Here is a 12,518-nt window from a genome sequence, read left to right on the forward strand (position 1 = left end):
TCCCCGAGGGGATTTTTACAATAACAGAAAGGTTCTATCTTTCAAGAACTGCACAACATTTCAGATGGATCTTTCATGGTCTGGTATCACTTCTGGCCCCCAGTTGCCTCCCATGCAGGCTGACAAGCAACTCCTTCCTCTCACTTGAAGGGCAGCAAAGACGCTTCTTCGCTCACACCAAAGAGCAGGTGGAATAGCTCAGCTTGTCAGCTGCTTCAAGGTCTCGCCACTGGGGACCTTCAGATGTTATCTTCGGGCTAACGGAGGCTCTACCCTCTAGCCCAGACCTCCTTGCCCTGTAACAAGGAAAAAAACAACCAAAATCCCATTTCCTACCTTCCTGCTGTTAAATAATTATAAATTCATTCCATTAGATTCCATTATTCACCCCATCTAGTGGCTGAATGCTGTATAGCATCTATACCACTAGTTCCCAACCTGTGGCCCAGGGACCACAGATGGTCCATGAGACCCTGAGAAATGGTCCATGAGATATTAGGAGAAAAGATCACCTTTGATCACTTCAAGCATGTCGCTAAGAGAGAGCGCTCCCCCACAGACCACCAGAGAGGGTGGAGAACAGACTGTCTGTAATGAAGTGTCAGCTGCAGCTGTGGGCAGTCCATTCTCCCCCATCTCTGGTAGTCCATGAGGGGCACTTGCTTAGGAGATGCTTCCCCATGGACCATCAGAGAGAGCAGAAAATGGACCACCTGCAACCACAGCTGGCAACAAAAGCAGCAACCTAGAAATCTTTTGTATAAATAATAAATCCATTAAATCTCTAATAAATATTCTCTAATTGTTTCAAATTTAATTGTATTTTTTGTGTGCAGGGGTGCAGTGTGGTCCATGATAATTCCAATTTTTGCCCCAGTGATTCACAAGCTCCTAAAGCAACCATTTTCAACCACTGTGCTGTGGCACATTGGTGTGCCTCGAGTGGTCCACAGGTGTGCCACAGGAATTTGGGGGAATGGTCATTTATTAGCAGGGTCAATAGGGATGTGAGGCAGCATGATGTGCCTTGGCAATTGTCAAAAACCTGATGGTGTGCCTTAACAATTTTAGGGTCTTGTCAGTGTGCTGTGAAATGAAAAAGATTGAAAATCGCTGTCCTAAAGGTTGGGAACCACTGGTCTATACCAACACATTCTGGGGCAACAATGAAGGAAGCTGGAAGCGGGTCTTTAAAGCTATCTTCCTACTATCCACTGATTTTTTTTTAAAATCCACTAGGGGTTCCAGAATATTAGCTTTCTTGAAACGCAGCTAATTTATCTGGTTTCATTGTTGCGGTTGATAGATAGATAAGACCTTTATTAGCATGCGTAACAAACACAAACGCAACAACACAACAAAGAAAACAACAGTAGTGAGTACATTGTTGAGGTTGTTGGTAAGATCTTGGTTGGCCGATTGTCTGAACACATGGTAGGATTCAAGGTCTTAACCTTTGAAGTCTTAAGTGGCTTCAGCCCAGGGTACTTGTGGGTCCATCTTCTCCCATGTGAACTGGTCTATGTGTTAAGATCAGCAGGAAGGTCCTTCCATGTGTCCCTCCACTTTTAGAGATTCAGGGCGCAATCCTGATGTTTGCGCCTCTTCAAGAGTCAACTAGGCTGGTGCGCGGAGGTGTGCCGGCCTGTGGAGGACTCCAGCCTCCTCGCCAACGGAGGGACTGAGCCTTGTATTGGCCAGGGCGGGGAGGCGGGGCTGGAATCCGGCTGTTAGGAGCAGCGCAGAAGAGTGACTTCAAGCCACTCCGCTCTCCTCGGACTTGTGCCACCTCTGGAGGTGGTGCAAGTCCATGGGGCTGCGGTGGCTTACCCAGGTGTAAGGGGAAGAGTTTCCCCTTATGTTCGGCTGAGCCACTTTGCAGCCCTATCTTGCGCTGGATACAACACAAGTTTCTTGGCTTGCCTGTTCCAGCACAAGATAGGATTGTGCTGTCAGCACTGCTACATGCTCTGGGCTGGCCCAGGATAGGATTGGGCTGTGTCATAAAAACCAAGAAGGCATGGATTTGTACCTGCAGTGAATGAAATGTGTGGATATCTGTACCCAGGTACAAACTGACAGTGATCATACCATAGCCCTGATTTTCAACATGTGCAGAGTTCTGCACATGGCAGGAGGTCCCATACTGGATTGCATGGGCTCAAGTTCATTGTAGCTACTCGTATTTGTTTACTTTCCCAGTGGCACCGCACAAGTGAAGGCATGAGAATAGGCTCGGAAAAAGGAACCTGATCATACCTAGCAGTGGATTCAACTCTTTTCCACTAATGCTGCCCGTAACTGCCTGAGCAGCAGTTAAATCAATATGCTTCAGCAACAAGAGGCAGATACCTGGCCTTCTCTGCTCCTCCCTGCAATGAGTTAAGAAGTTGGTATGAAATCCCCAGTGGTCATCTCAAGTCTGAGAGCAGTGAACAGCCTCCAAAAGTTTCCAGATCATTTGAGTAGCCTCATGAGAACAGCACAAACCAGGAAGCTTTCTGAAACTGCACACACTTAAAGAGCCTAATGAATCTGTTATCCGAATCCCAGAAGTGTTGACTTCACGCTCATTGTTGCTTTTATTTACCGCTAACTCCATTGCAGGAGCCTATACTGAACTACATGAAAAGGTTGTATTGATAGATATCGCACTGAGGCTAGAACTTGATGTGAGCCTTGAAAAATAGGGCTGTTGCCCAAACTGGTAGCCCTATGCTGAGTTCTCCCCATGATGTTTAGGCAGAATTTGCTTTGTCACTTCTCCATAGTGTCCTGCTCCACACTGGCAGCTGCCGGCAAACAACACTGATAAGTTTGACTAAAGATGATGGGGAGCAGGTACAGCCTGGACTTGGAGCTGCCATTTTGGGTGACAGTCCCTTGTTTGTTGAAGTCAAAGTGTGGGAACATATGACTCCATTTTGTTCAATCATGGGTGGCTCAGCCATGAGGCCTGGTGAAGTAGCTGCCCACAACTATAATGAGTAGAAGAGTTCACCAGGAAAGGGAGATGGGTGTGCGTATGTCCCTCAGTACATGATGGCCAGGGTTGCTTGAATACACTGTGTGAACAGACTCACTAACAATATACTTGGAAACCATTTGTGCCCAAATATCTATGAAAATTTATTTCATTAAGGGCGCAGTCCTAACCAACTTTCCAGCACTGACATAGCTGTGCCAGTGGGGCCTGTGCTGCATCCTGCAGTTGGGGGGCAGTCACAGAGGCCTCCTCAACGTAAGACAATGTTTGTTCCCTTACCTTGGAACTGCATTGCCTTTACCTTGGTGCTGGAAAATTGGTTAGGATTGCCCCCTAAACCAAGTTCGGATGACAGAGAAAGGTGTGAAACCATTTTTTTCTTCTTCCATCTTCTTTTTGCAGTGGAGATAATAGATTCACATTGTCTTTTTTCTCCCTCTGCTTTCAAACCAGTGTGTTTCATTTTTAACCAAAGCCAAGGTACTTGAGAAACCAATTGAAAGGAGATAAATTATTAAGTGAGCAGTTCCTCAGAGTATTAAAAAAAAAAAAACCGAAGGTAGATAAAAGACACAACTGTTTTCCAGTATTTATTTACTGGTCTCTTTTAAGGGAAAGCAATGGAGAAATCGTACAAGGCAGCTCTGAATGACCAATGTTCTGCTTTTATGTTATGTGTTAATTACCTAAACCAGTGGTTCTCAATCTTCCCAGGAGTTTTATTCCCAAGGTATGTTGGGGGGGGGGAGGGTAGGACAGCGACATGATTCCCAGGATCACATCACTATCAGGGATGAAAGGGCGTGCTTTTACTTACCACAGACTGCTGCAGGTTGCAGGAGTTGCGGAGAGCCCCATGCAGCCCTTCACAGGGCTCCCCGAGTCTTAGCACGTTGAAGAGTTAGCAAAGCACTTCCTAGTTGTGATAGCAAACAGGAAGTGCTTTGCGAATTCTTCTTTTCAATGTTATTTTCAGTGTTCCTGGCCTGGGGATCGCATCACTGTCTTCGCCCCAACCCTTGTGGAGGCTTAGCAGTAGTGGCAGGTCCATGTGCTCCTTGGAGTGATACTGGTGGCCAGTCCCTTTCTTTACAACATTGCTGTTGCAATCAATGCCACTGGTTAGAGCGTTGCATTGTAGGTTAAAAAACTGGCAGTCACCTCCATGGATTCCCATGCAATCCCTTCCACATAGGAAGCTCCCACTTGACCAAGGGTCCCCAGGAACCTGGTATTTCCTACTTGGGCTACATTTTTATTCCACTCCTCTACTCTAGCTTGCCACTGTTTCTCATCCTCACATTTTTTACTTTGTTCTACCCCTGGCTGAACTTGATCAGCCTTTTGTTGTTCTTTCCAAGTGTTGCATCTATACCCACACACCTCTGGGGGCTGATTACCTTTATGAAGTAAAAACAGGATTAACCTTCCTCCCTTAAAGCGATATATCCACACATGCAAGGAGGGAGATGGGGATGGTTGTTAAACGTTAAAAATAAGTTTCTGAATCAAAACTGAAAAGACTGCTTTATTCATTTCAGTAAATAAACATATTTAAATGCACTGTATTTTTGCATACTAAGCCATAATGGGAAAATTACCCATACACATAAATCAGCTTCTGCTTTTTATGTGTGATGCCTGCATTTCATCCAGTACATTTCGGACGGACTCAACACAAGCCTCTCCTCTATGGTCTTTCTGGCAGGCCTGCTTCCACACTTCGTCAAAGCTTTCATCAGAGAGTTGCACACCAATGTTGCGCAGAATGCGTGCAATCTGTAAAGTAATATACAATATTATTATTATTTATTATTATTATTATTCATCTGGTTGATGATGATTAATAACACATGATGATTAATAAAAAGCCATGATAGAGAGTATCCACATATGAAAATCTTGTAATTGTTTTTCTTTATTGTGGATTACTTGAGTTTTAGAGAACTGACTAATGGGGCCGCAAAGGTGAAATTTAGCCAAACATGACTCACATCACTCAGGATTGCACTAGGGCCTAACTAATTCATACTCCCCATACCTGAAATGAAGCAGGAGCCTAGGTACACCTTAAATTTCAAGTTTAATTTAGAACATAATAAAATGAACAAATAAAGTGAAATAGCGAAGAAGATAAACTCTTTAAAGGTAATTGGGATTGGGGGATGGGCCAAAAGGAAGTGTCCTAACCCTTTTCCCCTGTGCCATGGTACCAATCCAAATTACCCTTCATTCTGAAGTTTTTTGTCACATCGTGTCCATATATTCTCCTTTTCGCAATTACTAGTTGTTTTTCTTTGGGAGGGGGGGTCCCGGAGACACTTGCAAACCTAGGGTGCCCTGTCTCCAATTACTTCATTCAACACACCAACACCATTCCTTTGGCCCCAAAAGAGGTCAACAATGGAGGCAGTGCAAGGACATCCAGTGCAGTGCACGGCCAGAGCAACCGGGATGCTACAGCCCAGACCAGGAAGGAGTAGATGGAAGGAGTGGTAGAATCCATAGACCTCAGACTGGTAGGACATGTGCAAGGGATTTAAGTTGAGGTAGCAACACAAGGACAAAAGGTTGCCCCACTCCCCGTGCCATGCCCCAACCCAAATCAGGGAACCCTCACAGCTACTTTCTGAAAAAGAAAAAAGGATTTCGGGAGTGCAGTCAACTCCAATGTCAGTGCATATGACCGAAGAGATTTATTAACACAACAGTCTCCCAACTGTTAAATGTCTGGCCAAATGTCCATACTGCATTCCGTTCCACATCTATGTTATAAGAGTGAAGTTTCAAACTTCACATACCTCTTCTTTTGACCTTGTCTTGAAGAAGTCTTTCTCATACACTCCCTTGTTACTATAGATATTGGGATATAACAATGCATAAACAGAGGCTTGGTCACCATAATTAGTATTGTCACTGATGCGGCGACGTCGAGGGGCAGGAATATCTGCACGAATGGTTGGAATACCAAAGAGTGGGTAATCTGTGGGAAAGCACAAAGTAAAAAAGGAAAAATAAGGATTAGACTGAATGTAGCAGTTCATGCAGAACCAGGCACACCATATCCTTGGATCAAAGTAAAGGTCACGACGGTAGAAAATAGGGCTACTTTTTCCAAGGACTCCTCCCACATTCCCAGTTGCGACCATAATGTCCAATCAAGAGCATAGATAACTTTCTAGAGTACCCTTCGAGACATTATAGTTGATAGCTAGAATGTTTGCAAGTGACATCTATGAGGATTTGAAAATACCTTGGCTGACTTAACTGAGTAATCAAAAGTGAATATGCTTGTACATACATGATGAGGGAATGCCTCCTACAACTGCGTTATACTGAGAAGAAGTTGTGCGATAGTCGGAAAATACACGATCAGTTGATCTTGAAAGTGTTCTGGGCGTCTTGTCAGAACTTCCTGGTTCCTTCAGTACTATGTCTTCAGGTTTCAGCATAGCACTGTCTGTGCTTTCTTCTCCTACTGGTGGAAGGAGGTCAAAGCGACCCTCCCGTTTTCCTATGCAGAATGAGTGATACCAAAAGTGAGACTAGCCAAACTTCAGATAAAAAAGGCCACACCGGCAGTAAGTATATCACCACTTAACAGAAATTAGTAGTCTTCTGGTCCAACCCTATCTGGGCTTTCCACTGATGGAACTTGCATACTATCAGAAGAAGGGCTATGCCACTGGTGCAGCAGCCACAGTGAGGATGTGCAAAACCAGAACGCCAGTGCAAATGGCTGAAGACTGCCCATGCAGTGGCCACTGGTGCAGGTAATTTGGCAGCAGGAGTGGGCCATGGGCAGGGATAAGGAGGACTGGGGTGGCAATCAACTTGGACTTATGCAAGCCAAAGAGCTGACACAGATTGAGGTAGAGCCATTGGGAACCATGGCACAGCACAATAAAATAAAAATAACAGTATTTATATACCGCTTTTCAACTAATTGTTCACAAAGCGGTTTACAGAGAAAAATCAAATAACTAAATGGTAACTATTTTACTTACAATAGGTAAGTAAAAAATTATTTTACTTACTTCTCCATCACATCATGTTCCCCAACTGCCCCACAGCACGCAGCACAGCCTGCATAGCACACTATGGGCCAGCCAAGAATAGGATTGTGCCTTTATTCAAGCTAGTAGCTGGCACATTTTGAGCGGTAATCTACCAGAAGGCATGAAAAAGAAACAATTACAGGACCATCTTGTGAGATCCAAGATGACAGTGTCCAAATCTTGTGAGACTGAGGATGGTGGCACCCAAATCTCACCAGGGGATAGTATGCAGTGCTTGAGCTGGATGCAAACTTCACTGGGAGCAGCCAACATGCCCCCTTTGTCTCCTCAGACTTGTGCCTGCTGAAGACCTTGCACAGGTGCAAGGACATCCATTGGCAATCAGGAAGCTTACAGAGGGCCTCCCTTACATTTTCCCTTACATTTCCCAAGCCTCCCAATCTGTCTATGCCCCCTCCATAGCATACAGTGCAGCCCATTCTGGCGTGGCTACATGCTGTGAAGGACAAAAGGATAGGATTGGGCTCTGGGTGAAACATCTGAAAGTGTATAAAAAGGGGGAAATGGCCAGCTTTACAGCCGATTCCAAATCCCTACTCTATTCTAGACAGTATTCAATGAATTAAACCCATATTTGGAATCAGCTCTGTAAATTAAATGACACCTAAATCTTCACAATGTACCTTTTGTAAGAATTTTTTCTTCATACTCCTCAAGAGATGTTTTATCTTTCCAGTTAAGGAAGTTCACAAACTCCAAGTAGTTTATAAAACCTGCTTTGTCCAAATCGCAGTAGTCAAAAAAAGCATTAAGGAGCTCTTCATCCAAGTTCAGGTTCAGCTGAAAGCAGGCCTTCTTCAAGTCATCCCTGCTTATTTTCCGATCTCCATCCTAGATTATTAATGCAACATGCATAATAAAAATGGAGATAATCAAACTATGAATCCTGCATCCAATATTTTTTCAAAAAAAAAGTTGCCAATCACATCACTGATGAAGATAGTACCAAGTTTATTAAAACATAATATTAATTTGTAAGAATTATACACACTTCAACTAAAATGATAGGGACATTTGAAAGAAAGCATTTTCCTGAAGACAATACTGTGCCTTGACTTGGCAGCAGTACCGTAATCAAACAGATAATAGAGGAAAGATTTTGCTGGAAACTCAGGGCCCGATTCTGCGCTTCATGCGCTGGCCTACCACTGGTGCGCACTGTTGCAAATGTGCCGTAAAGCACGTTTGTGGGGGGTAGCGCCGGCCAAGCACCAGAGCTGACCCAGCCTGTAGGCCGGCTATCCATTACCAGGTGTTCCTTGCGAAGCGCCTGGTAGCACAGAGGTAAGATGGAGTGAGAGGAGGCATTCCGGAGCAGGCGGAAGGCAAGGAGGAGGTGTTCCAGGACAGGCAGGGGAAAGGCATGATGGGGGGAGGGAGAGGGTAGGACTGGGGGAGCTGAGCCAAAGAGCTGCTGCAGAATTGAGTAGCCCCATTGTAGGCCCATTGTGGGGCTACTTCCCTGACCCGAGGGAAGGGGACATCCCTTCCCCCCAAGAAGCTGCCAGCGGCTGCCCAGTGCGCACAGGATACCACCACAGCCATTTTTGGTGCCGCAGCAGCCCTGCTGGCCGGGCAGCTCAGGTTTGGGCTGTCAGGCATCAATAATGGAGGAATAACTATAAATAAAGTTACACTTAAGTGAAACAATTTGCTAGACCCATTTATTAAAGTACCCTTTTTTTTCTACATCTGTCATTTCAATCTTAACATTTGGACACAACACTAACCTTATCATAATGCCTAAATGCTTTTAATAACGTGTCAAAGTTGTGGTAATTTGCTTTCTTCAGCTCCTGCCGAATTGCAGTAAAGACAGCCCGTTCTCGGTCTTTACCTCGTAAGTATTCACTAGGAAGCCTATAATGAAGAAGGTCTCCAACACCTATACATAAAAGAAAATCAATCAAAGCTATCCTTGACTACATTGAGGCATTTCTGCGGTACCTCAGTGAGGCTCTTTGTAATCCCAGCTACACCAAATGCCATCTGTATGCCACAGAGTCAAAATAATCTCACTGCTCAGGGACAATCATTTTGTGTTTGCACCTTTTAAAATTTAAGTGTGCTACATCAGGGATGTCAAGCTTGTTTCATACTGTAGGCCAAATAGCATTCATGGCACCTGCTGAGGGCCACAACTGACATCATAAAGCAGGAAGTGACATCATTAAGTAGATGATGGCCAGAAATAGGCACTTTGTTCTCACATAGAAACTCATTAGCTGCAAATGAAAGAAGAGAAAATGTATTATAAACATATTGGGCTCTCCCAAATATAATTGGAAGAGCCCAATTATAATGCAGGCTGTCCTTTCAGCACCACTGCCTCTGCTACAGTGAGACTTTGCAGCTCAGCAAAGCGACACCTTGGCAGAATCGGCACTGCTGAAAGGGCAGCTCACATGACAACTGGCTCTCTTAGCACTTTGGCAGAGTCTCCTTCTCTTACCCCTCTTGGTCTGCCCCTTCTCCCATACCATTCATTCCTTGCCTTCCAAGCCCTCTCCATCTCAGAGCCTTGACAGAAGTGGCACTGCTGAAAGGGCTGTTCTGGAACAGCCTAATTATAATGGGGGCAGGGGGTTAAAGAGCTTCTGGGGGCCACATCCAGCCATGGGCCTTAGGTTTGACACACCTGTGCTAGATGTACACCCCAACACTGAGGGAGTGCAGAGTTTCCAAATACTAAAGTAAAATGAAACAAATGGGCCAGAAGATGGGACAGAGGTGGTACACTTGCAGCTAAGTCTCCACTTTAAATCACTACGCGAGTGCTCCAGCAAATGGAGTTTGACAGCAGCACTGATAGAAAATATGGAATAAAGGCTCATATACTTGCCATATTCATCGGGGTGAAGCATCCCTCCAAATGTATGGTTGGGAGGAACATTGAGCGTGTCTGCTATGCTGCAACGAAAAGAATCTGCTAGACAAATGTTTGATTTTTTTCACCTACGTGTAATCTTCATTTGAGACGTGAAAAATGTATCTGTCTGTCACTTCACCTCTTGTACTACCCGTAAAGATTAAAGACAACTGATGAAGGCATTTGGTAAGAGTTCACCTGGAATGTCTTCACGGGGGCTTTGCCACATGAATCAAAGCCGCCGCCGCCACCGATCATCCTTTTCTTTTACAACCCCGTTCTTTTTAGCACATCGTAATAACTGTCAAAAATATTTGCACAGCAGGCAATGAATGGCTTTGATCTTGATGCTGATATTTCTTGAGAGAGAATAAAATGAAAACCCCAACAAGTTATTTTCTTATTTAACAGACAGAAAGGTGCACGTTGAGTCTTTTTCATGTATCTGTCAAAAAAAGAAGGGGTGGTTGCTTTTTTCATGTGCTAAACACACATGGTAGCAAAGCAAAATCGGACTTAGAAAAGAGGGGAATGGGGATTCAGAAAGAATGTCTTATTTCAGCAGTTCTCAAACTCACAAGGAGTTCGAGACTGCAGGTAAGTCTTGACAGGGGCAGAGGGAAGGCAGTGACATGATTCGCAGGATCGTGTCGCTGCCAGGATTGCTTTTTTAAAACTTACCCCTGCCCGCAGCAGCATCCTGGGAGTGCAGGGAGCCCCATGGAGCTTTCTGCAAGGCTCCCCACACCTCAAAATAATAAAAAATGTGATCGCAACCCACTTCTGGTTTTGCAATCACAACCCAGAAGTGGGTTGTGATTGCACGTTTTAATTATTCTGAGGTGTGGGGAGCCTTGCAGAAGGCTCCGTGGGGCTCCCCGCAGCCCTAGGAGGCTGTTGTGGGCAGGGGTAAGCTTTAAAAAAGCCCCTGCAAGCCTGGCAGTGATGCCCCTACGCCACCCCTTAAAGTGCCAGAGGCACTCATTCTCAAGCTGGTGGGTCGCAACCCACCAGTTTGAGAACAACTTATTGGCTAGAATAGGGGTGCCTAAACCCTGGCCCAGGGGCCATTTGTGGCCTTCAGGGACTCCCAATGTGGCCCGCGGGGAGCCCCCAGTCTCCAATGAGCCTCTGGCCTTCTGGAGACTTGCTGGAGCCCATACTGGCCCAACGCAACTGCTCTCAGCATGAGGGTGACTGTTCAACCTCTTGCGTGAGCTATGGGACGAGTGCTCCCTCCACTGCTTGCTGTTTCACATGCGTGATGCAGCAGCAAAGGAAAGGTCGGCCATGCTTTGTGCAAGGCCTTTCATAGACCTTGAGCTATTGCAAGACATTCATTCATTCATATAAGTTCCATCTTTAATATATTCATTTATGTAAATTTATTCAAATTTAAAATGTAAATTAATTTTTTCCCCCAGCCCTTGACACAGTGTCAGAGAGATGATGTGGCCCTCCTGCCAAAAAGTTTGGACAACCCTGGGCTAGAATAACAATACGTCTTACAAAGGTTCTAAGATCATGGGGTTTTTTAAAAAGGAAATTGACTGAATTTGATTTCTACAAACACCTGAATAAAGATAATTGGCATTTAAACTTTTAATTATATTGTTAACATTTTATTTGTAGGAGAGGGAAATGTCCTGGAAGTAGCAGACAGATAGTATGTTCTCTAATTCAGCCCTAGATTAATCAGTATACACTGCATTTGACGTAGCCTCTCAACTCAAACCCAAAGCACACACTATCATGAACAGGTGGCTTACTGCATCTCCCTGGTAACATTTAATTAAAAGGTGTGTGATGATATGCTACCACACTCTTTCCCTGCTTCCCCCTTCCCCACAAGGCAATCAAGTGGAAACACTGAATGCGGTGACATCATGTGCCTTCTTTAGCAAAACATTACCGGGCAGGTGCAGGAAGCAACAACCATGTAGTCATGTAATGTATCCTTTGGGTCTCTGTCTTACTTGCACAGGCGCCAACTTGCCTGCAATTTAAAGTGCAAGGCCCTTTTTGTAATCCTTTTTTATTTCCAAACTACAGGCGGATTCCAAAGCTACAAGACTGTGATTGTGTTTGTAGAAAGTTGAGAATTTTTAAATCATCTCATGACATAGCTGGAAGTATCAAGAATATTTAGGCACCATCATATGGGGAATTCTGTCACTTTGCAGTTAACTCCTCTCCTACTTGGCAAGATCACTATCCCTGCTCACTTGGACTACCAGGCTCAGGTGCGGGGATGCAACATATTCCCAGGGAGAGGTTCTATGCTGTGTTAATCACATAGTAACTGCAGCAATCATCTGAAACCCCTGGCATTGGTTACCATGTAGCAACGCTTTACCGAGTTCTTCCTCTTCCTATCACCTCAGTGTCTTTTAACCAGAGGGAATATCTCAGAATGGGAGCCACAGTAATCATGGAGGAGTGAAGCAACATGGAGACAGATGCTAACAATCAGAATTTGTCAAGTCACTTACAGCCCCCTGCCACAGAAACCCAGAACAAAGAAGGTGGGGGGAGAAAACCCACTGCACATAGCCAGCTGATTTCAACTGCTTAATGACATGGA

General features: G+C 44.8%; 1 protein-coding gene across 1 annotated transcript in view; it reads right to left on the reverse strand.

Moving 5' to 3' along the window:
• Positions 1–4,494: 4,494 nt before the first annotated feature.
• EFHB (EF-hand domain family member B) overlaps positions 4,495–12,518 on the reverse strand; it is a 32,823-nt gene continuing 24,799 nt past the window's right edge. Inside the window, exons 8-13 of the mRNA XM_066628639.1 lie at positions 9,908–9,975; positions 8,796–8,950; positions 7,689–7,896; positions 6,288–6,500; positions 5,788–5,969; positions 4,495–4,765 (exon numbers count right to left, since the gene is read on the reverse strand). Of these exons, the coding sequence (XP_066484736.1) occupies positions 4,601–4,765; positions 5,788–5,969; positions 6,288–6,500; positions 7,689–7,896; positions 8,796–8,950; positions 9,908–9,975 (991 nt within the window). The 3' untranslated portion in view covers positions 4,495–4,600. The remainder of the gene's footprint in view (positions 4,766–5,787; positions 5,970–6,287; positions 6,501–7,688; positions 7,897–8,795; positions 8,951–9,907; positions 9,976–12,518) is intronic.

Source organism: Tiliqua scincoides, chromosome 5 (genome assembly GCF_035046505.1).
Source record: "Tiliqua scincoides isolate rTilSci1 chromosome 5, rTilSci1.hap2, whole genome shotgun sequence".
Taxonomy (NCBI): domain Eukaryota; kingdom Metazoa; phylum Chordata; class Lepidosauria; order Squamata; family Scincidae; genus Tiliqua; species Tiliqua scincoides.